This window comes from Medicago sativa, chromosome 8, assembly GCF_051527215.1.
Source record: "Medicago sativa cultivar Bolivia chromosome 8, Bolivia_mono, whole genome shotgun sequence".
In the NCBI taxonomy this organism is placed as follows: domain Eukaryota; kingdom Viridiplantae; phylum Streptophyta; class Magnoliopsida; order Fabales; family Fabaceae; genus Medicago; species Medicago sativa.
Genome location: NC_140756.1, coordinates 92,297,769 through 92,324,242, shown reverse-complemented (window position 1 = coordinate 92,324,242; position 26,474 = coordinate 92,297,769). Strand labels below are relative to the sequence as shown.

General features: G+C 33.1%; 1 protein-coding gene and 1 long non-coding RNA gene across 2 annotated transcripts; one reads left to right on the top strand and one right to left on the bottom strand.

Moving 5' to 3' along the window:
- Positions 1-3,447: 3,447 nt before the first annotated feature.
- On the bottom strand, positions 3,448-5,473 carry SIP3 (SOS3-interacting protein 3). Its single transcript, XM_085732895.1, has one exon. It carries the CDS (start codon positions 5,110-5,112, stop codon positions 3,796-3,798), a length of 1,317 nt encoding a protein of 438 aa, XP_085589021.1. The 5' UTR covers positions 5,113-5,473; the 3' UTR covers positions 3,448-3,795.
- Positions 5,474-22,768: 17,295 nt separating this feature from the next.
- Positions 22,769-26,474, top strand: LOC146903342 (uncharacterized). Its single transcript, XR_015022882.1, has 7 exons — positions 22,769-23,295; positions 23,642-23,693; positions 23,792-23,829; positions 23,954-23,978; positions 24,272-24,383; positions 25,102-25,161; positions 25,829-26,474. It is a non-coding gene; the product is annotated as an uncharacterized LOC146903342 (long non-coding RNA).

Genomic DNA, 26,474 nt, shown 5'->3' with positions numbered 1-26,474 from the left:
CCAAATCCATTCTCAATAGATTTATGTAGAATTTCATCAACAACAAATTATGCAGAAAATCTTCCACAGTTATTTCCTATGTGATTCAAACAAAGCTTGTCTTTACCTAATTACTTTGTGGGATTTTATTGATCTGGTGGCAAATGGACTTGGTGGGGGTAGTGCAACAATCACAATAGCATGATTGAAAATCAAACCTTATCACCAAAAAATGGTCGAACCTAAAAATGAAAAGGTTGTAAAAGCAAGTCTGTTAAAGTACTTTTTTATATCTATGTTGTTGCTGCTGCTTAGGTTCCTGGACACAATGTGGGAACATACGGGAGTAAGAGTGGTTTTTTAGTAAAAAAAAATCAAGTCCATGTTTCCATTGTTGTTCTCTCACTTTCTCCTCTAATTTGCAAACTCAATCCCAGCTGAAGACCCTTTATTTGGGATAAAATTAGGGGAAATGATTATTGTTTCCATCATCTCCAAATAACCAGATCTAATTATTCAAAAAATTATTTTGGGAAATGATTATTGTTCCAAATATTTAGAGCTAAAATGGTTTACAAATAAAAATATAAATAGTTTAATCACAAAGATCATCATAGGTTCCATTAAAAAAAACATAAACATAAGATGTTGAAGATAGAGATGGAAGACTAGTGTCAAAAAGTAAGAAAAATAGAGGTGCACACGTAGGGTAGAAGTCTGTCATCATTTCTTTTGTATGGAACTGGCTATAATAGGTCACTTATACAGGTCCATCGGTGGACCTTTATTTTCAAGGTCCATATTAGGGGCTCCCTTTGTTCTTAGTTAGTTAATAATTCATTATAGCATGCATAATAGTTTGTTGTGTTGGCTAATGTTATCCAATTATTTGAGGACTCTAGTTGATAAACAAAAAGGTAGATAATGTTAATTATTACTCCCTCCGTTTCAAAATAAGTGTCGCTTTAGCCAATTGCACACAGATTAAGGAATGAAATAAAGTAGTCAAATGTCATAGCAATTTTACCAAATTATCCTAATCAACTATTGGTTTGTTTTTCATTAAAGAAAAAATAATACTTTGGAAGTAGTGTAACATAGTATTAATTGAAGGGTACAATTGAAAAGAAAAAGTTATTATTGCATTGAAAACAGAAAGTGACATTCATTTTGAAACAATTTTTTTGGCTAAAGCGACACTCATTTTGAAACGGAGGGAGTATCATCTCTCTTTGCCGTCTTCACTCCTTGGTTGGTGTAGCTAAGCATGAAGCTGTAAATTTGGTCAGATTTAACTTCCAGCAGTCAAAACTGAATTTTTGAAGTACTTACAGTGTGGTTATTGGATCGAGATTGGATGGTTCAATGCCATTTTGATTTTTTGAAATAAAAAATATCGATTTTGAATTTTTAACATTTCGATCTCAATCTAACCACCACGAATGCATCGATTGAGTCAATGTGTCAAATTGCGGCTGAAGGCTAAAGATATGATATTTTGTATTTATAGTTTCGCTCAATTCTGTTACCAAGATTTTACTTTTGTTACCTCCTCTGGTGGCATTTAGGGTGGGTGAGGGAAATATTTTCCCACCATAGGAAAATAGATTTTGGTCATTAGATTAAAGAGGAGCATAGATTTTATTATGGTCTTTCAACACTGTATTTTTTTACCTTGCCTTCAACCTTCTGTCAAACAAAAAACATTATCTTCAACCTCCATCGTCCACCACAACCACCACCAATGATTTTAATCTCTTCTCCATCTAGATCTATCCTGCTCTCATTCACTTACCTCGTTTTCCTCATCAATTGAAACTTTCCCAATTCTGCTCATACTCACAACCATCGTCGTCGACTAGTTGTAGTAGAGGTCATTTTTTCGCGGCGAAACCACCACACTGGAGAGCGGTGGAGGAAGATGCGGCGATGGAAGTTCAACACATGCTCTATATTTTCTTTTCTCTTCATGTGCTACTTTTTGTTTTCTTTTTCTTTTCGACTGCTATCTTCTCCTTTGAGACGGTAATAATTCATAAAAAGTTGTGAAATATATGGTAACAATTACCTTGTAGCATTATAATTTTTAGACATTTCAATTTAATTTCTGATACTCCAACCACGAATGGTGTTTTAGGAACTTGGCAAAATATAGTTCATACTTCATACTATAATAGCTTGGTGTTGAATAATCAAATTATAGGTGGTGGGTCAATCAGTGTGGTGGTGGGTCAATTGTAGTTTCATGGAGGTTGATGATAGTGAGGTTGAAGACAAAGTGAAAAAAGATATAGTGTTGACAGATCATGATAAAATATGTACTCCTCTTTAATTTAGTGGCCAAAATTTACTTTCCCATGGTGGGAAAATCTTTCCCTCACCCACCTAAATGCCACCCCTCTTTTTCCCGTTTTGAAATGGACATTTCACCAAAAGTTACATAGTTCTTTCAATTCAAGCTGTAATATTTGAATCAGTAACAAGCTACTACCAGTTAACTTAGTTTATATAGGAGAAAAGGTTAGTTTGTACAAACTTCACAAATCAGTATCGTTTCTTGAAATCAAAGAGAGAATGAGTTCTCTTTTCTCATTGCATAATAATTTATCTAATAATAATATGGGACCATGTTTGTCCCTCATTATCATCCTTCACCTGCATATAAAGCACATAAATACAAGTATTAAAGCTGTGAAACCTGAGTACCAAATAATGCAGTGACCACATATATGTTTTTCTTTGATGTTTTCTTCTTGACCAACTATGTTCAATAATTGTATAGTTCTCGACTTTCAATAATTGATGTTTTTCTTTAATGTTTTTTCTATATTTTTTTTATAATTCATTTAAGGGTCATGTTAACCAGTGCCCCGGGGGCACTGGTTAAGGAAGCCAAAAGTGGAAATTTTAAGTCAAAAAGAACATTTTTTAAGCTTTTAATGCAATGACAGCACAACTTCCAATGCAAGATATATATTTAACTCCTTAACCAGTGCCTGGTTAACATTTCCCTTCATTTAAATGGAGTAATAAAATTTGTGAACTAAAAAGTTATCAAAGAGACGGTCAATTTTTTTTTTTAATAAATAACATCAAGACCGCAAAACTTGAAAAAACTGTATGGTTGAAAAAAAAAGAAAATGACATGCACATGTTCAGAGTGAGTTTGGTCCCATCCATGTGCTCTTCAATGCAGCCTCTCTAATATGATATTCAGCAAGTTGAGGCAATCTTTCACGGTTGGGAATTTGGGATGGTGGTGGTGTAAACCAACAATTCATTCCTCAATAATCTTGATTGTAGATGGTTGAAGCAAAATTATGATATTTTAGCAAGTTGATGCAATCCCTCACGGGTTGAGAATTCGGGATGGTGTGTGAACCAAGTGAATCAAATTCCTCAATAATATCAACTCTAGACGGATGAAGCAAATTGTTAAAATAAACAATAACCAAGGCAGCTATGAAATTTGTAAAGGAGAATAAGAATTTCATAACAGTCCAATTATACATACATAAATTATCACACACAAACAAGACAATTAATCATCAACAAGGATTTTTTAGCTTGTTCTTCTAACAAGTGACAATCATCAACCATTTTAGTCGATAGAGATACAAAAGCACAAACATAATTCACCTAAATTGATAATTAAAACAAGAACAAGAACCACACAAATCTCATAATCTCAAGTCTAAAAAACATGAAGCTCCTCCTAAACAACAATTATTACAAAGGGAAGAATGAGACATAATATAAGTAAATTAAACAACAAGACAAGAACATAACATTGTGATTAATGATGAAAATTATTCATCAAGCAGCTGGAGGGTCAGCAGAAGTCCAGAAAATATCTTTCAAAGCAGGACGAAGCTCCTTGCTACAGAACTGATTATACTCCAAAGTATCACCCTTATCTTTCTTCACCTCCACCACCAGAAACGACGGTGTCACCGCATAAATATCCGCGGCAATAGCCAACTTTCCTTTCCTCCCTCTTTCTTGCCCTTGAAGCCTCACCTTCGTATCACTACTCTTCACATCAAACTTCACCGCCTTCGCCACTTGTTCCAGTTTCGATATCACTCTACTCGGCGTCCCAGACGTCGCAAATCTCATCTCCTCCCTCTCTTCTCTCTTCTTCTCCTCAAACAATGGCGACAAATCAAATCCTTCTGATAAGGAAATTATATGAAAAGCATTCATTGTCGTCGGTGTCATCGATGATTTCTCACACTCCAGAAATTCAAACACCTTATCTTCTTCCTCTTCTTTCTCCTTTTTCCTCATCGCTATACTCTTTGGAACCGGTTTCTTAAACCAACAAGAATCCATTATCTTTGATATGGAAATTCTTGTATTCGGATTCGGATCTAGAAGCTTTGTAATTAACCTCCTAGCATCCAAAGAAAACCACGGTGGACATTTGAAATCACCGCGGTAAATCTTCTTATACATAGCAACCAAATTATCATCCTGAAACGGTAAAAATCCAGCGAGAAGAACGTAAAGAATAACACCACAGGACCAAATATCAGCCTTAGCACCGTCGTAACCCTTCTTCGCGATAACCTCCGGCGAAACATACGCCGGAGTACCACATGTGGTATGCAACAATCCATCTTGTCTCAAATGTTCAGAGAAAGTACAGAGACCAAAATCAGATACCTTAAGATTACCGTCTTCATCGAGGAGGAGATTCTCCGGCTTGAGATCACGGTGGTAAACACCGCGACTGTGACAGAAATCAACCGCGGATATCAACTGCTGGAAATAGACTCTAGCAACGTCTTCTTTGAGTCGACCTTTGACGATTTTGTTGAAAAGTTCTCCGCCGCGGACGAGTTCCATGGCGATGTAGATCTTTGATTTTGAAGCCATGACTTCGTGAAGTTGAACTATGTTAGGGTGTTTCACCATCTTCATGACAGAGATTTCTCTTTTGATCTGTTCTATCATTCCAACTTTGATCACCTTTTCTTTTCCAACTACTTTCATGGCTACGTTTTTTCCAGTATTCAAATTCTTGGCGTGGTAAACTTTCGCGAATGTTCCGTGACCGAGAACTCGACCCAGCTCGTATTTTCCATCGAGCAGAGCCGAGTGAGAGTTCGGGTTTTCCTTCTCACACATGGTATGTGGTTAGTATTTACAAAGGAGTAATAAACTAGTAAAAGAAAGAAGAAAAATGAAGGGTATTTTGGGAAAGAGGAGATGAAGACGATGAAGATGGAGAATAGATCAACCGTCTTCAACGTGTTTGCGGTGGCAATGTCTGCCGCCAATGATGCGTTTTGTAAGAATGCTTACAATTTCAGATGGAGAGAACCGATAGCAATGGCCTCTCATCTCTCTGCATTCCTTCGCTGTAGACAGCTACAGAGAAGAAGAAGAAGAAGAAGAAGAAGGAAATTATTTATGAAGAAGAAGATAATGACGATGAAGAATGGTTTAATTGGTTAAGAAAGGAGATTGAATTGTGTTTGGTTTCGACAACTCTAGATTACTGATATTAGGTTTGGTTTTATAATACGGCGTGCTGTTTGGGGGAAGCACTTGGGTGACATAATGTCACCGTGACATTAAATCTGAACCACACAACACATATTGTCACACAATATCTGGGCCACACAACACATACAACACATCTGGGCCACACAACACAACACATTTGTGTGGCTCAGACTTAATATCACGGTGACATTATGTCACCTAAGTATTTTCCGCTGTTTGGTCTCTGCTTTCGTTTTCCTTGTTTCAATTGATTGGTGATCTGACGGCTCTCAAAGACAGGTTAGGTTATGGTGGACACGTGTATGGACCATTGTTCTTGTCTTTTCTTTCACACCGCTTCAACTGTTCGATGCGTAAACAAACGGTGAAATTAATCTGAATGAGTCTTTTTCTTTTGGTTTGTTTGTTTGTTTGTTTTTTGTATTCATTTTTATTTAATATATACTTTAATTCAATTAATTCTCATTTCTTAATTCAGAAGTAATAAAAAAATGATACCAAAATAAATTAAAATACTTTGAACCATGATGAATCATGAATGAATGGTGTGCCGCTCGCCATAGAAGAAGACAAACCTATTTTGTTTTGTTAATTATGTGTGAGTGAGTGATTGATGATATAACAATACTAGTTAGTACTGTATATATATGGATAGATAGAATAATGTTATTTTGTTTGAGGTAGGAGGTTTGAGTGAGACATGACATGACGTAAACGATGGTGGAGCCTGGCTGTGGGGCTCGCTGCAACTGCAAACCAGTAATTAGATTTAAAACATACAATGGGTGATCGGTTACTAAATTTGTGACAATCACGTAATAGCTCGTGGCACTATGCCCCTGGCCAGCAATGAAAAATGACAAAATTAGAGGTGTCAAACAGGCTGATCTAGCCCAGTCCGGTTCGATCCGAGAGGTCTGATTACATAAATGAGTCAGTTTAGGCCAATCTATTTGTAATTGGGTCACATATTCTAGAGTTTGGTCCAATCCATGTGGTCAGCTCGATCTGTTTTAGTTTTCTTTTTTAATTTGTTCACACTTTTTTATGAAGCTGGTAGCCATGAGACCTATCGGTTTTCGGTCGGAATTAGCCTACCCCTACAAGCATCAGTTAGTAGTATTTCTTTTTTTAGATAGTTTTTTCCTTCTGTTCTCCCTTTTTGTTTCTTTTCACCTATTGTACCAAAAAAGTATATATTAGTTACCCATAACTATCTTTTTACTAAAATATGCTTTGATGAATTGAATATAAATTTGTAAATAATTTTTACATTAACATTAAATATTGATTAAATTCTAGATTTATTCATTCATTTGAATCAAGTTAATAATTTATAAACTTTAGAATTTTAAAACTTTGAGCTAAATTTATCCATTTTTATTAAGTTTACTTATTTAAATATTTTTTATTAATATATTTTAAATTAGTTGATAATTTTTTCAACTAATTTAATGCATATTGCATCTACTTCGGAGAAAAAATTGGCGAAGGAGGAAGTGTGAGGGAACTAAGATTGACATTCTTTCCTTTTCATTTTTTATTTATTATTGTCAAGTGTGTGCCACATAGGGGTGTCTAGAGGAGATTTACCACAACGAAAACTAATTCAATATATTTTTATTGTGTAATTAAAAAAAGGGCCACATGCTTGACTCTTGTCATGGATCTCGTAGTTCTCTTCTCGGTTGGCCAATGTCACACGACATTGGGGTGCCCAAGTGCTACCCTCATTGAATATGGTGTATTCACTATAGATCCCCGCAAGAAATAAAAAACTTTTTGATTATTATGTGTTGGTGTGTGAATTGAAAAAAAAGTATATGTTTTATATCGGGTAGATTACATACTACACTTGTGTTTATATAATGGAGGTTTTTCTCTTAAAGGTGTGTCCTTAGAGGTACACAATTATGTAAACGGGTGATGACGCGCTCAAAGTAACTACCACACACGCGCGACGCCAATGTTCGGCTAAGCCTAGACCGTGTGGTGTACTAGTTTTTTAAAGACTTGAAACATTTAGTTTAATTAATTTTTTTTTTAAAATTTTTTGTTTTAGTACACATCATCACCACGTAAGCATTTTGCACACGTCATCATACACTTGTTACACGCTAGTGCATGTGCTCTTTAATGAGGGTTGATCTTACCATTGATTTCTTCAATTGTCAAATGATCTCAGCCATTGGATTTGTAACCAATCATTGACTCCTCAACTATACAAAGAGCTCGTTTCCCTCACTTCTATTCCCACTAAAAATTCTCTTGAGTTGCCAAAAAAAATTTCCCTCCTCTCTTTTCCCTCTTTCGGCTTGTGTTGACAAACTATTTTTTTCTTCTTTTACTTTTTTGTCCCTTCGAAAAAAATAGTCCTTTAAAAAAAAAAGAGTCCTTTCCGTTTTTCTTCGTAAAAATAGTCCCTTCAGTTTTTTTTCTTATCTCTTCAAAAGTAAGAGTGGTCTTGTATCATATTGAATGATCCAAGTATCATCTAGAGGGTGTATATCTAGAACAATTTCTATAATACAATAGAAAATCTGATATAGTTTAGATTATCATATAGAGGGTAGGGTGTATATCTAGAACAATTCCTATAATGCAATAGAAAATATGACAATAGAAAATATGATATAGTTTAGATTAAGCTATTTTATCCTGAAGGTTATTGATTGATAGACTACTTACACAAATTTAAACAATGTCACAAATACTCTTAAGAAAAACGACCTATTATTGGGCTCATCTCAGAAATTTTTCAATGGCTGAAAAACTTTTTTAACCGATTTTTAAAAATATTGTTCCAACGGTAACAACGCCTACGGTTTAGTTATGAAGTGTATAATAATTTGTTTCAATCATCTGAAATATAAAACAGTTTCTTGATCTTGTAGATACGCAGAGATTTGCTAGCTAGTTTATCAATAGTTTTTTTTTTTTTTTGGTTACAAGAGGAAAGAAACAGAAAGAGAAACAGGAAAACGAGCAAAAAAGAGACTAACGTCTCAGGAACCAAGTCCCAAGAGCATCATTTCTCAAAAGAGGGTGGAGATCTTCAGGAGGCGAGTGATGGATCAGGATGTCAGCATCTGAGATAGCTCCTAACTTAGCAAAAAAGTCAGCACAATGGTTGCCTTCGCGGAGAGTGTGGTGCAGCGAATAAAGCTAGTTTATCAATAGTTGCGGTAGCTCTTACAACTACAAATTTTGGAATAATTAATTCACAAGTCATGCTAACCGGCCGGGACATTGGTTAAAATAAGTCCAAAAAAAAAATCAAATTTTAAGTTGAAAACAACACTTTTTATATTTTTAATGAATTAATTGCACAATTTCAAGTATAAAATTACTATATTTATTTCTGTAATCAATGCTCCCAAAACACTAGTTATCATTTTCCTTAATTCATTTCGCATGTATTGGAATGTGAATTTGGGACGGGCCCTGATGGATTGAGATGCCACCATGTGAAATAATGCATTTCAGTGAACTGTTTGATTGTCTTCATATATTATAGAGTCTTCTCTTTTTTTGACGCAATCATGTATAGTCAACTAAAAACATATAATCATCTTCATGTGCGATTTTTTTTTGGATAAAATTTTTCATGTCCAAATAAAATTTAAAGAAAGTCTTTCACTATTTTCTTGAGGTCAATTCAATATCTAACAAAAATAATATTAAATTAGTTCTTGACATTTTTTGCAAAGGACTAATTAGTCTTTCTACACAACGAGTTAGAGATTGACCTCTTTTTTTTTTTTGTAGTGGCCGGGGTTTGAACCCCGGATCTTGCATATTATATTTTATGCATTGTCCTAACCAACTGAGTTAAGCTCACGAGGACAGAGATTGACCTCTTATAAAAGTATCAAAGATTAATTTAGATATTATTTTATGTTAAAAATTATATTGCCTCGCAAACAAATTGTGAAGGATTAAAATGTATCTTTATTCTTAAAGAAATGCCAGTTTGATAAAAATAAAAATTGTTGTCGGCTATTGTATAGATATACTTTTTTTCCCTTTCCCATGTAATTAAATCAACAATTCTGATAAATGTATTTTTATATGATGTCTAAATACGACGTGAGATTATATATGTTGATACTTCAAATGTGATCAAGAGTCTCACATTATTTGAAAAATTAAATATTAAGCACTATATAAGTAATAGGACTCATAAACTAAATGCCGTAAGGTTTCAAGTGAAGATGTGTCAACTCTCACTTGTATAGTTGTTATTAGTCCAATGTGATGATTCAACTCAGTTAGGCTCCCCCTTATGGCCAAACAATGGTATCAAAGTCTGATTCAACTGGGGAAGTGGTAGACATTTCTAGTGTATGTTGGATCAAGGACACAAAGAGACTCACAATTGATAGAGGAATTATGTTGATGTGTCAAATATGAGTTAAAGTCTCACATTGGATATACGAGTTGAGGTTAAGCAACATATAAGTGAGAATACTCATACACTCGATATTTGAAGATTTTGTGTGAAGATATAGTGTCAAATCTCATATACGTGGTTGCTCTTAGTCTAGTGTGATAATTCAAAACAAAGAGACTTTCCCTCATCGGCAGACAATATAGTGTTAAAGTAACACTGCTCTAAGTTTATATACGGTCTTATATGATTTAAGTAACCTTTTGTTGTGGGTGTCCTTTCAGCTACAAAATGTTATGATATGTCAAGTGTGAGGTTGAACAACATAAAAGTAAGATGACTCGTAAACCTATTGTCTTAAGGTTTTTGATGAAAATGTGATGTTCAATATCCCTTGTGTGGTTGTTCTTAGCTTAATATGATGATTCAACTTGTTGAGGCTCGCTCTCATGGCTCAACAGTGGTATCAGACTCATATTTAACTTTGTGATGTTTTAACATACAAGTGAGAGGACATATAAACCTAATTCCTTGATGTTTTTGGTGAAGATACGATGTCAATCAATATTGTCAAAATCACGTGTTAAGATGTAAAATTGTCTAATTTTACGTTTGTAGGAGTGAATTTCGGGTAAATTTGGTTGTAAAATCAGTTTTGAGTGAAATATGAATTTAACCCTAGTTAATTTATTTTAGTTTTATCCGATTTGGAAGAATTTAATTTTTTTTATGGATTTTCTTTACCTTAAATAACTTTAGAAACTTGTCAATTTTTTGTTTTTTTAGATGTTTTTATGATTTGGTGGGATAGTTTATGTTGTTTGATACATGTATCTTATGAGCATGATACATTAGTATAATGATTTTGTATATTTTTGTTTATAATTAAGTTGAAATTTTAAATTATTGATGCATCTATAATACTTTTTTTTGACAAAAACAAAACGATATTCATTTATTCAAATTGATAGATTACATCATTCAACACCGCTAAAAACGTAAAGGATGAATCTGCGAACAAACTCACAACATTCAAGTTATATGCATATAACGACATAATGCATACAAAAATATACGATAAAATTAAAGTGACCGGAATACCTATGCCTCCGGATCTACAACGTTGACACCCAATTATTTGATTGAATAACCGATCTTTCAGTATGAATTAAATGAACACCGCAACAATACGGGAAATCAAACAACGCCGCACAAGACGACGAACACCACACCACCACACTCGGATGACAAAATCACGAAGAAAAAACCTAGATCTATGTAAAAAAAATCACTTATTTATATTGAATTAGAGAGGAAAAGATGAAGAGGGGTGATTTCAGGTCAAAAATTGACTCAAAACCTGTAACGCCCTCCTTTTTATTTAATTATTTTTATTAAGTTAGGGTTTCTTTATGTGATTTATTTAAATATGTTATATGTTGGTATTTACTAGTATAATATATTTGTTAAATTGGTGTAGAGATATATTTAATTAAATAAGATTATGAGGAAAAGAGTAGTTTTGAGGTGTAAGAGAAATAAGAAGGTGTTATAAATAGAGAAGTTAGGTTTTTAGAAAGAGTTTTACGTTAAACCGTTTTTTGGAAAAGAGGAGAACAAGAGAGAAGAGAAAGAGAAGAGAGAAGAGAAGAGAAGAGGAGAACTCAGAGAGAAAACCCTAGGAACGAAGAACGCTGCTTTTGATTTCAGAAAAACAATCTAAGGTAAGGGTGAGACTATCTTTCACTAATATTAGGTCTGTGAATCATTAGATTGCATCTAACATGCTTTAGGATGAGTTGTAAGGGAAGTCTATATTTATCATAAGGGCTGTATGAACATATAAGTAGTGAAGGACTTTAGTTTTCCATTGTTTTTCATGATCTTTTACTGAATTCATGTTAAATTCGTGCTCTAATTTGCTGCTGTGATTTTGTGTCTTTGAATTCATTATTTTTATGTGCTAAATTTGCAATAGATTCATAGTTATAATTGAATGATTAAAACGTGTTTGATTGTATAGTTAAATTGATTTTGTTATATTTTCGTTCGAGTGAAATTACAATTCGGCAGAGATGCTGCAAAGAAATATTATAGAATCCATGTTTTGATAAATTAATTTGAGCTATCTAATTTTTGAATATGGTTCAGAAGTCTCCGAAACCAATGCTTTTCTTATCTCTATTTGAACGTGTTTTGTGGTATCTAGTTTCACAGAAGATTAATTTTAACTATCAATAGCATGATGCTATTACCTTTTGAAAGAAATATACTACTTAAGAAGCTAATGATCCAAAACGAGATGCCATCCAAAAGGTTTGGAACATACACACTCTTTTGACTAGGTATAGCTTTGAATGAAATTTGTTTCTTTAAATTGCCAAGAATCTTGCACTTCGATGAGCCTCAATTCATTTATTGTTGAACTTGATTCAAAATAGTCTGATGCAATTTTATGAGTACGTATATTTTTTTTTTGACAAGTTTATGAGTACGTATATGTTCACTAGTTTAGGATTACTATTACTATTATTATAATAAATTGAATTTTAAGATAGCTTCTAAATTCAATTAGTCTTGCTTCAAAATGTTTACATACTAATTGGCATCTTTATCCTGCCCTTGTTAATTGGCTCACGGTATCACACTAATATTTTGTGAAAGAATTCTAGTTCTATTTTTACTATTTGTTTTTCATAATATTTCTTGATGTGTAAATAATTTATATGAATTATTTGATGATGTGTATTGATGTATTATTTAATGATGTAATTGATGTGTTATTTGACAATGTGTAAATAATAAAATAATTGACCATGTGTTATATAAAGATATGTTATTTGAATATGTGTGATTTAAAGATGTCTTATATATAGATGTGCTAATTGAATATGTGTGATTTAAAGATGTCTTATATATAGATGTGCTAATTGAATATGTGTGATTTAAAGATGTCTTATATAAAGATGTGCTATTTGAAGATGTGTGATTTAAAGATGGGTTATATAAAGATGTGATCTTGTTATTTACGCACTATCCGTGTTATTTATGATGCTTTATGATAATTAAGTTGATGTAATTCATTCCTTAAATGATGTTAATGCATTCAAGCACCATTATATGATATACCTTGCTGCTGTTTACTGCTGTTGACTGTTAATGTCTTGAAGTTGCATGAGTCAGTCTAAGTTGTCATGATTTAAGAAGTTGTCCATTTTAATGGAGTTGTATAAGATGTTCAAGTTGTTGTCCAAGTTGCATTTAGAGTTGTGATGTTGCATAGTCAGCGATGGGGGCTTAATGCCTGACAGGTCCTTTATGACCTTAGCGATGGGGGCTTAATGCCTGACAGGTCCTTTGTGACCTTAGCGATGGGGGCTTAATGCCCGACAGGTCCAAATATGACCTTAGCGAAGGGGGCTTAATGCCCTGGTGGTACCACATGCATATTATCAAGATGTTTAAGATGATTTAAGCTGATTAAGAGTTACATAGTCGAGTTGAGTTGCATAGTCGAGTTGAGTTGCATTGTCGAGTCAAGTGCTAAGTCGATTTATCAAGCGATGTTGCTGAACGAACATGAAATTGATTATGATAATACTATGTTTAGATAATTCTATGATGTTACATGATTATTGTTAGATATGTGATGATATTTAAGTTGTTAAATGTAATTTATGATTTATAAGCTTAATATTATTGTTTGAGAAATCTCACCCCTTCTGCGTATATGTTGCCTCGACCGTGGGTAATGTGCAGGTAATAAAGACTAGCTATGTTCGTGAGTAGACTCCTCACATTGTGTCTAGGATGCTCTGATACGTAACGGGATGGGGATTTTAATACTATTTTCTGTTCCTTTACGTATTGCTTTTGAAGTTTAAGAATTATTTTTGAACTAAGATTTATGAGACTTTTATGACGAGGCCTGCGTGCCAAAGACTTTTATGTTGTTGAACTAATTCTGCTGCGAAGTTTTAAAGATTAAGTTGAATAATTTTGAAGGATAAATATTTATTTATTCAATTTATGATTTTTATGAAATGTGACATTCCGTTTATGATGAATACTCTGATTTATTTACGAAATTTTCACGTTGGGAAAACGGGGTGTTACAAAACCACCCATCAACGGAGAAACTGAAAGAGAAAATCTAGAGAGAAAAAAACTAGGGTCGGCTTGTTCAATGGATCTATAATATTATATAAGTACTAGACTTTTGACCCGTGCGTCGCACGGGTTTTCTCGACTATAATAGAGACCAATAAATAATTTTTAACCCGTAAGATCATTGATATGGTAGAAAATATTTTCTTCAAAAAAAAGGCAAGCGGATAGGAATGAAATTGGTGTGCAATGCATTTTTTTAGATGGAATTTGTTAGGTTAAATAATTGCAAACCTAATAAAGCAAATGACCGGGAAAAAATTAGGTTAAGTTGCTGCAGACGTAACAAAATTAATAAACAAGGATGTCAAAAAAAAAGGCATGAAATTAAAAAAAAAATCCAAAAAAAAAGAGTATAAAATAGAAGGATCATATGTGATCATTGATATGGTAGTGATATGGTAGAAAATATTTTCTTCTAAAAAAAAGGCAAGCGGATATGAATGAAATTGGTGTGCAATGCATTTTTTTAGATGAAATTTGTTAGGTTAAATAATTGCAAACCTAATGAAGCAAATGAGAGGGAAAAAATTAGGTTAAGTTGCTGCAGACGTAACAAAATTAATAAATAAGGATACATGCTATGCATATAATAATTTTAATGGCGTGGGAGGAGGATAGTGTGAGGGAGTGTGTTGCTTTGTTATCTAATGTGGTTTTGCAGGATACTATTCAGGATCGTTGGAGGTGGCTGCTTGAGCCGAACCATGGCTATTCAGTTAGTGGAGCCTATCGCTTCCTAACCAATTCAGATGTTCATATACCTGTTGGAGTTGTTCATGATGTTTGGCATAAACAAGTCCCTACCAAAGTATCGTTGTTTGCTTGGCGTTTACTTCAAGATAGAATACCAACTCGGGCTAATTTAGTGCGTCGACAGGTTCTTTAATCTATTGACAATGTTTGTGTCAGTGGCTGTGGGTTGGTTGAAACGAAGGATCATCTTTTCAGGGGTTTTGACTTTTTTGGTAGTGCTTGGTATTTGGTTAGTCAATGGCTTGGTGTCCATTATGTTTTGTCCGGATCAGTTACAGACCATTATGTTCACTTTATTCATTTGGCAGGCTTACCACAATGTACTCATTATTATCTTAAGGTCATTTGGATGGCTTGTTGTTGGGTAATTTGGAAGGAAAGAAACAACTGTGTCTTCAAAAATGCGGTATTTGATCCTTCTAGTATTGTTGGTAAAGTGAAGCAAACTTCTTTTTTGTGGCTTTCTTCGCATCCGGTACCTATTGCGTTTGGTTTTCATGATTGGTGGAGATACCCACTACTTTGTATGGGTGTCATGTAATTGTTCTTTGTATTTCTTTGTAATTATTTTTTAGTTGGTGGCTTTCTTGTTAGGTAACGGTGGTTTGTAACAGGCATTGGGTGTTTCATCATTTTAGCACACCTTGTGCGGGGTGAGTCACTCTCTTTTGAGCAATATATTCCATTTTGATTTGTTAAAAAAAAAAAAATTTTAATAACATTTTAGTATATAAGGTAAGTTTGTACGAGTTGATTTCAGTTTTCACCATAGCGAAATAAGTTGACGTAAAATTTGATTTAACAATATTTATTTCAATTTCATTGGTGTAATTTTTTTTTTTGAACAAATCAAAATGAGATATATTATAAACAACTGAGTTGCCCCCCACACAAGGTGTGCAAGGAGAAACAGCAGGAGAAATTTACAGAGTCACGGTGCCAAAAGAAAGCACGAATCAAACAAAAAGCTAAATTACATAATTATGCCCATACATGGTATCGGATGTTTCCACCAGTCGTGATAACTATAACTGAAGGAAACATGTTTAGATTTCAGCCATAAGAATGAATTTAGCTTGACTTTTTTCTAAAAGCATGAAGGGAGTAGCAACCACATTTTCGAAGACCCGATTGTTTCTCTCCTTCCAAATAACCCAAATAACGGCAAACCAAATGATCGATAAAAATAGGTGAGAACTCCTAGGCATGCCTGCCATTTTAGTAAACTGATGGAAATGTTGTCGAATGTCACCTGGATGAACGGAATAAATACCCAACCATAATCGAACAGCTGCCCAAAGCCCATTGGAAACGTCGCAGTTCATGAATAAATGCAATGATGTTTCAGGCACTTCACAACCAGCAACACAAATTGAAGCAGCTTCATTAATAACACCCCGCCTTAACAAGTTATCTTTAGTCGGTAATCTGTTTTGGAGAAGTCGCCACGCCAACAGAGATACTTTTGATGGAATTTGATTCAGCCAAACATCATCTACGATGGTCCTATCCGTCATGACGTCGGCACTCGTGACGTACCGGTAGACTTCTTTCACAGAGTAGCCACGAACAGGATCCAATTGCCATCTCCAAGTATCATGAACATTTTCCTGCAAAACAATGTTATTTAACAAAGCAGAACACTCCCCCACACTCTCCTCCTCCCACGCTAACAGACGGCGCCTCCACCCCCACGCCAACCCATCCTCCTCCCACCCCAACCTCGACATCTCCTCCACCGTACTCTCCTTACAAACAGCTAACTCAAAAAGTCTTGGGAATTTTAAACGTAAGGGAATCCCCCCAATCCAATTATCATACCAAAAAAGAGTTCCTCGGCCATCACCTACCACCCGACGGACATTATCATCAAACCAATGTCCAACTCCCTCACCAACCCCGTCACGCACCCTACACACCATTCGCCACCAAAGAGAGCTTTGGTTTCCACCCTCCTGCAGACGCCCCCCCACCTCTCCATAACGAGCCTTAAGGACTCTATACCACAACCCATCCTTGTCAGTCAACATCCGCCAACACCATTTACCTAACAAAGAAAAATTAAAAGCACCCACCCTCCTAACCCCCAAACCGCCAAACTCCTTAGGTTTACAAATCGTATCCCATTTTATCCAAGCTATTTTCCTATTATCCTCACCACCCCCCCAAAAAAAAATTTTAAAAAGAGATTCAATAGAGGAAATTATACCTGTGGGGGCTTTGAAAAAGGAAAGAAAGTAAACCGGAAGAGAAGACAGAACAAATTTTAGTAATACCAGACGGCCACCGAAAGAGAGGAATTTATTATTCCAGGACGACAGATGAGCCACTATACGATCAAGAACAGGTTTCCAAAAACTCAGCCTCCGCGAATCACCACCAATAGGCAAACCCAAGTAGTTAAACGAAATGGTCCCCTTTCGACAATTCAAAACCAACGCAGCCTCCGACAACCAAGAATCTGAAACATTTACACCTGTCAACATGCTTTTGTGGAAATTGACCTTCAGACCCGACACATCCGCAAACAAGAGTAACACCGCCCTCATCAAGCGCACATTCAACCAATTTTTCTCACCAATTATCAGTGTGTCGTCTGCAAATTGAAGGTGGGTTAACCTGACATCATTAGCTCGGCCTATACCATAACCATGGAACATTTGCGCCCCTACCACCGCTTTCATGAGAACATTGAAACCTTCAGCCGCTAACAGAAATAAAAAAGGAGACAAAGGGTCCCCTTGACGGAGTCCCCTTTCAATGGAAAACTCTTCAGTTGGACAACCATTCACAAGAACGGAAGCTTTTGCTGTCCCAGTACATTCCTTTATCCACTTACGCCATAAAGTCGGAAAATTCATATGACCCATCACCATATCAAGATAGTTCAAGTCCACCGAGTCGTATGCTTTTTCAAAATCCACCTTAAACATTAGAAGCTCCTTTTTCAAACGTTTCGCTTCATCGACAATTTCATTGGCTATTAAAATACCATCAAGAATTTGCTTCCCCTTGACAAAAGCTGATTGAGTGTCCGAAACCACGCTTCCAATAACATTTCGTAACCTATTAGCCAACACTTTATACATACACCCAACGAGAGATATAGGCCTATAGTCATTGAACCTCTGAGGACTGTCAATTTTCGGAATCAAAGCAATAAACGTTGAATTTAACCCTTTAGTCAATTTCCCATTCCGATGAAATTCCACCAAGAACCTCATAAAGTCATCCTTCAGTAAGTCCCAAAATTGCTTGATGAAATCAAAACTAATACCATCTGGCCCCGGACTTTTACAACTGTCACAGTCCCAGACCGCTTCCTTTACCTCTTCTAAAGAAAAAGGGCGAGTTAGAGTACCTGATTGGATATATGATAATTTTCGAGTTAGAGTACCTCATTGGTGTAATTGTTTTTAATTCAATGTGATGGTCCATCAACTCAATTACATGCAGTCTCATCACCCAACACAAAAACATTCATTTGATATATCCTCACCTCACAATTCACATGCAAATGATGCAATGTCTTTGGGAAGTCACCATCTGACCCGCATGCTAAGAAACTTCCTGGTTTTGATCATATAATGTGCACCTACTAAGAATTTATTTATTTTTATTACAACACCTCACCTATTAAGAAGTTAAGTATGAAATTGAAAGGTATGTGCAATAATTGACAGACATAAATATCAAACCAAAATATAAATAACCAATTGTTTTTTCTCATACAATTTTTTATAACATTATTCTCATACTAATTTATACACACTAATTGAGGACATGCTGATCACAGCATTGGTTGGTTTACCATATGATATAGTTAGATTAGATGTAGATAAAATAAGTTAATTAAATTGATAAAATAAGTTAATTAAATTTAGCAGTATTAGACAAGGAAATGAAATATTTTTTTAATGGCAATTGAGGTTATTTTTTCAGAATCCACTCCCATTCCGCCAGCCATTTTTAAAACTCGAGCATGTATGGGAAAAAAAATACCCTTAATTACGGTGTTTTAAATTACACAGGGATGTACTATTGGAAAGGTATGTTTCAAAGTCAATTTGTTTTTTTGTTTTTTTTTTGTGTGTGTGTGGTGAAAGTCAATTAGTTTTATAGACCTACTGCTTTATTGTTATTATTTTTTTTTTATAATGTTTATTAATATTATCATTATCATTCCTAGTAATCACTTAAATATCCACTTTGATATCAATGATAAAAAAAATTGTTACTAAGCATATACGTATGTGAGAATTTGCAGAGGTGTTTGCATTTAATATTTGACACACCAAATATTGTTTCGTATTATCAAGTACACACCAAATATTGTCTCAATTATATGATATATATGCTCTGAACTTTTATATTTTAGATTTTATAAGAGAAATGCAACTTATTTATCGTGCAGATATATATATATCTACAGTGGGGCATTGATGAAATAGAAGGTTTATTGAGAGCCACAATTGTTGATTCAAATAATCAATGGTATCACAAATCCTAAATAGTGCTGGCACACTTTTGGATCGTGCTAAGTCTGTTATGACTGATTCTTCATGCTTAGGATCATGAAAATATTTGTTAGATAGTTCTTCAATCACTCTCATCGACAAATGACTTAATAAACCATTCAATCTTAAAATTATTTATTCTTCAAAGTTCATTCTTATTTTTATTTTTTTTACAAATTCTTATCATTTTGTTGAACTGATATTAAATGTCATTTGATCATAACGATGACTTCAACTTGAATGCATTATCTGCTCATGGTTAAGAATGATTGTAACATTATCTGCTCAAAATAAAGAGGAAAAAATATTATTCCTTCTTTTCTCATAGGCAATGATCTAGTGAGAGCATGCTTAGCCTACACCTCTCTTTCACTATAAATGAAAACTTAAACACTCTTCAATCATTAACAAGTTCCATTATTCTCTCTATTTTAGCCTTGTTCACCATGAATCTATATCCTTTCATTATAGAGGTTTCGTGCGCACACAATTAGTTGAAGCTCTTATGTCGTTTATTTTTTAGATAGGACATATCAAAGGTTTAAGGGTTAATTAATTTTTTGGTCCCTATAAATATCTGCAGTTTTGTTTTTAGTCCCTATAAAAATAAATCACACTTTTTAGTCCCTACAAAATTTTCCGTTAGTGTTTTTAGTCCCTGTTAAATTAAAATTTGTTTAATTATGCTTAAAATTTTAAATTTTTTAATATTTTTTACATGCTTGTTTAAAACATTATAAAACGTTCCGCCGCAATAAATTAGCTCAAAATTTTATATTTAGGTCCGAATTTTCGTTAGTTTTATCTTGAATTTTTGACGTTTTAATAAAATTGTATTTAATTCATTACATGTTAAAAAATTCTAATTTTTTATAAAAAAGATTATTATAATGTTCTTAACATGTCTGTTAAAAATCATTTAAAAATATAAAAGTTTAAGTATAATTAAACAAATTTTAATTTAATAGGGACCAACATATACTTTTAGTCCTTGTAAAATTAAAATTTGCTTAATTGTGCTTAAACTTTTAAATTTTTAACATAATTTTTACATACTTATTTAGCACATTATACAAAGTTTCTCCGCAAAAAAAGTAACTCAAAATTTTATTATTAGGTCCAAATTTTCATTAATATAATCTTGAAATTTTGGAATTTAAAAAATTCATATTTAATTCATTACATGTTAAAAAACTAAAAGATTTTATAAAAGAGAATCTTACGAGGTTATGAACATGTCTGTAAAAAATCTTTCAAAAATTTAGAAGTTTAAGCATAATTAAACAAATTTTAATTTAACAGGGACTAAAAACATTAACGGAAAATTTTGTAGGGACTAAAAAATGTGATTTATTTTTATAGGGACTAAAAATAAAACTGCAGATATTTATAGGAACCAATGGAAGTTGAAATTATCATATCTCATATACTCTCACTCTCAAAATAAGTTATTTATTTGACCGTTTCATGTACGTTAAGAAAACAAGTTAATTATTTTTAGGGGAAGAAAACAACTTAATTAGTATGTTTGTTAATGTACAATTATTTTACGGAACGATGTGTTGACACGTCAATTAATAAATATGATAGTACACGAGTTATTAAAATTTAAAAGTTTTATTATTTTATTTAAAATAAAAGATTTATTTTACAAAATATTAACTCCAAGTGTTTGAAATATGTACAAAAGATTGGACCCAGAAGTTCTGTGCTCGAACTCCGCTAGTATTCTTAGACTCAAATCTTTGTATTTATATTTATTTTCAAAACTTTAGTAATAGAGCAAATGAAGAAAATAACAAATGGAGAGAATTCTAACCCCAAAATATGAATAAGAGATTTTAAATGTCAAATATATTTAATACAATATTTAAATAAAGACATTTAGTTTTTTAAACTCTTTTAATTATATTTTATTTCTGAGGAAGTATATTTGAAACTTTTGCTGAACAAAATTATAGGCGCAAAACTTAAACTCTTTTATATTGTAGTGTGTCACTACTCACGAAGGCACCTTTACCATACTCCTATTTTTGGCATTAATAAATGAGTGTTTTTTTACCAAGTAGTTTAGTAGCTATCAAATTCACCTCTTAAGATGGATAAGTGGATGTTCAGAGCTTGAACTTCGACCTCTATATATTGGATGTCCGGAGTTCGAACAAGATTCTTGCATGTATTATGCAATATCCCTACTAATTGAGTTAAATTCATGGAGACACAAATGAATGTTTCTTTTCTTACCCTCCAATGAGACCGGATCCTCTCTAGTCAATGGAGAGTCTAGTGAAATCTTGACCATAGAAAAATAAAGGGTAAAAGACTCTAATAATTAAAAGGGATAATAGTCATTTTGGTCTATGAATGTGTAACGAGTAGTCACAGTAGTTTTATAATGTATCAAAATTCAAAAATAAGTATTTGATTGTGCACTTCGTTAGTCAAAATAGTCTTTGACACGAAAATAATCTCTAAATACTCACACTAACTTTTTTCATATATGGACTGACAGTAAGTATTATAAGGACTGATATGACAATACGTGAGTATTGAAAGACTAGTATGGCAATATTAAAGAAACATTTTAATGTCAGAGAGTATTTTGACTAACAAAATGTACAATCAAAAAATTATTTTAAAATTTTAATACATTAAGAGACTATTGTATTTATCGTTACACGCCTAAGAATCGAAATAACTATTACCTCGAATTAAAATTAACATTTAAGGGTGTGGGTTGCCCCACACAAGAAAACATGAGAGTTTTCCATCGGAGGCAACCCGTTTTCCCCTCCTACCTTCTTGCATATCTTATTGTGAATTTTAAATAAATAAGAAATAGAGTTTCGGAGGATTTTTTAACTTGTTTTAAGTTTTTCAAATTATATAATCTGAAATCTATGTAATGCATGAGAAATTAATAAGGTGAAAAAAAATAAAAAATGCTAAAGAATACCCTTAGACATTGGTTACGATAAAAAAAAAATACTTTTTACAAATGGTTACAAAAGGCCGTCGAGTTTGTCCTTAATTAAATTTAAGGTTCAATGAGAATGGTGAAGAGACTCAAGATTATTTTAGAATCTATCACATATATATTTAGATTTATCTAGGAGAGTAATGCTAGGAACACCGCATCGTTCCCCTTTCTGTTAAAGGAAATCTTTATCCTTGCTTGTGCTTATCCCTTTGATGATGCACGTTATACTTTACTAAAAAAGAAGAAAAAATCTCTCTGTTTTACGTAATTCCTAGAAAGGTTGACCCCCCTCTATCGTCATGTTTTGAGCTTAGTTTCAATTGATATTATTGTCTCAACATTATATTTTATGATAGACCTGAACTATACAGGTTTTATCCGCACAATTCAATTGGTTCAACAGGGAAAGAAAAAAAATTTGTTAGACACGTAATGCTCATTCAACTTTTGGCTTCAAATAATGTTTCTTGGATTGTTGGTTGAAATCTTAATATTAGACTATTGTAAGTCTCATTTTAGGCAGATTTTGACAAGTGTCATATTTCTAAGTCATCCACCTATACATCACAAAAACTAAAAGTTCTCTTTTTTAGCCACATTTAGCTTTGATGCAATACGAGGGAAATCATTTCTTTTGAAATTCAAATTCCACTAAAAGACAAGTGAAGAAGCTGTCAGACTCAAAACAAACTTCTCAAAACTCAATCTGTCACAGCTTCAAAGGAACATCCATCTCACTCTACATCATTCTCATTCCCCCACTCTTCTCCTTCTTCTCTGATCCAATCCTTGGTGGAGGCCCATGGATATTTTCACTAGAAGCTCTCTCTCTCTCTCTCTCTCTCTCTCATGGTGTTTTCTGTTTTTCATTCTTTGTGCAGAACAAATGGTGAACCTCGAAATTGAAGGAATGTCGAGTAGTATGATGAACAAAGCCAGCAGTAGCCGCAGCAAAACCCCAAAAGAAAGTGTTGTTGCTGATTTCAAAGCTGGTTCATTCTCCCTCTCTTAATTTTCTCGTGTATAATTTTGTTTTGATGTTACTGTTGAAAACACTATAAATAAGTTTTGATTTTTAACTGAAATGTGAATTGGGCTGTTGTTGTTATATGTTGTTTTCATTTTTGATTGTTATGTTTTTGATACTTGCATTTATGTGATTTATTTTGTAATTAGTTATTTGAATTTTGTAAATGCATTGATGCTGATTTGTTCAACCCACAAGATGTTTGTATAATTGTCTGAATTAAGGTGTAGAAGTGTTAATATTATATGTGGTTGTAAAATTCATGGCTTTCTCATCCCTCATTTTCCTGATTTTTTTCCTCTTTTTTGTAGGTTGTGAAATTATTTGAGTGGATTGTCTTTTGAAGGTTATGTATATATTCAGGTGAGATGGTCAAAGGTGTGTCTCTTTTTTTATGGTATTTTTCATTTTACGTAATTGTGTTATGCTTTGGTTGATGTTGAGTTAGTTTTCTCTGACAGGTGGAGTAATTCCCAAAAGCTTTAAACCTAATGAAAAGGTAATATATTTAGTTACTTAGTTTTCTATAGTTGTAATGATCATTAAGCTGACTATTATTCTTTAATTGTTTGATTTTAACTATGTTATCAATCCCATTGATGTTATTTTATGTATTTGTACAGGTTGTTGACACGAAACCAACATAAGGTATTTTTCCTTTTTTCTTTTGTGAATCTTAAAGCTATAGTTATGCTTTCATTGATACAATATGTCAAAACTATTAGGTTGTTTAGTCATTAGTGTCACCTTTGAGATTAATCAATCAATCTACAAGATGCGTATTTCATGCCAATTTTGCCTTTCATAATAGTCACATTTTTTACATCTTGTGAGTTTTATGTAGTTGAGTATATCATATATATAATTTAGATCTATATAATCAATCTACTAGAATAGAATTTGAAGTTTTTAAATTTCAGCTTCGGTACATTATTTTGCAGGGAAAATTATAACTATCCTTAGTGTATTTTTGTCTAAATATTGATTCGGTCAGCTGCATTGCTTGTCGGCTACTAATTCCTTAGACATCACACCAGCAATTGAGATACACAGGTCAATTTTATTGAATGCTTTTTTGGTGGAATAGAATTAAAGTAATATATTGAAATTCAAGTACGCGAAAGAAGTAATATATTGGAATAGACATATGCGAGTCTGATCATTTAATGATTGGAACAGATTTGGCATTACTCGACTCAATATATGAAATAGTGTTCAAGGTTTTTTTCTTCTAATAAAGTGTAATAAAAATTATAGTCACTATTTTAGTCCTATATGAAATAGTGTCTGGGATCAATTCTTCAATGCAAAAGTTTGTGTTGTTAGAAACATTAAATATGTTTTTATACTAAATTTTCAAATTTCAAATTTGAACCTACTTCAGTTTATCACTTGGTTAGTCAATCATTTTGATAATATTCTGATCCTTTTGGTATGCTTTTGGTGTTCAAAGGTGTTTTTAATGAAACATATGTATCACTCCCAATGAGTTCCATATGAGACAATTTACAAATGGTAAAAGTCTTTATTATTATTGACTCTTAATTAGGGAATTGATCATATTTTTAATTTTCACATTTGAATCTACAACAGGTTTTTATCTGCAGCAAGTTTTCTTTTACTATATGTAATTAAAATTCATAGGGTGATATTGTCCTTTTGAAAGCGACAGATCTGTCTTTACTTACCTCACACATCAGTTTTATCATTTCAAACCTAAACGAATAATAATATTACATACTTGCCTTAATGATGATGCTTATATTTATAGATGTGAATGAGCACCCAATGGTTAGACATAAGGCTGCTGAAGCTTCTGGTTCAATTGCAGGTATATCATTTAAGTAATGAGCGGTTCTTCTTTTGGGCCATTGCACTTCTTCTTTTGGTTTGATTTCATTTTCTTATTTGATAAATTTAGGCCATGTTTACTAGACTATTCTTGGCTTCATTGACTTTGACATTGTGTGATTTATGGGAATTAATTATTTTTTTGCAAGTTTGGCCCCAATTTATTAGCTTACTATCCAAACTATTTTACCCAATTAAGACATAAGTTGACTTAATCAGAAATAATCTTCTCTATGCATCCCATATTTGTGCTATTTTTTCAGGAATCTTTCTCCACACTCCTCCACAGCTGTTAACACTAAACAACAAAAGAGAATAGCTAGGAGAAGATGGAATCTTTCCTTTTTTTTCCTCATTTCAACCTTAGCTTTCATCTTTTCCTTCCCCACCATCCCAAACACACCCTTTTTAGTGGGAATCAAGGCTGCCACTATTTTTTTTTCTTTCTGCAGCATGAATTTGAAATTGGAATCAATTTCAAATATCAATTTCTCCCTCTCTTGATTAAAAGTGAATGTACATCTAAATAAAATTGATTTGTCAAAATAAAGAGTTAAACTCTTATCTACCCAAAAAAAAAGAAGAAGAAGAGAGTTGAACTCTTTTTTCCATAAAATTTGTTCTGACAAGGTGCCTTTTATGCGTAGGTATGCGGGAAGCGAGTTGACATCAAATATCACTGTTAGCATAGGGGGCTTAAAAATTTGTATTTACATGTTTTTTTTTTTTTTTGAAAGAATGTATTTAAATGGTTATTTAGCCACTGTTTCTATGTATTGAAGGTTTTGCATAGTTTGCACCACTTGAACTATAGGTTCAAGTTGGACCACTTTTTCTCTACCATTAGATTATCTCTTTCATTGTACTCTCTCTAAGAAGTTGGAAGGCTCTTCTCTCTTCTTCTTCTTCCTCCTTTATTCAAACCAAAAATTTCATTCATAGCTGATTGTGAATATGTTTCTTCCATTGATGGTATTTTATAGCTTCTTTGAAATTTCAAATTTTAGGATGGCAACAATTATGCAGAATCTAAATAAGGGGATGTCATGAAAGGGTTTCAATTTTTATTTGTTTTTTAAAATCAATTGTAATTTCCTCTTGAGAAAAGTATTACAATTAGAAAATTCGAACAATCATATGGTCAATACAAATTTGAAGGGGTTCAATTAACAAGAAAACAAACATCTCTTTGTTCTTATGGTCATTATGTTTCAATTTTCGTAGTTGGAGGTACTTTTGACAAACTATAATGGATAAATTTTATATTTAAATATATATTAAATTATTTTTTTA

Coding starts and splice junctions, on each gene's coding strand:
- SIP3 (XM_085732895.1), bottom strand. CDS start 5,112: ATGTGTGAGAAGGAAAACCCGAACTCTCACTCGGCTCTGCTCGATGGA.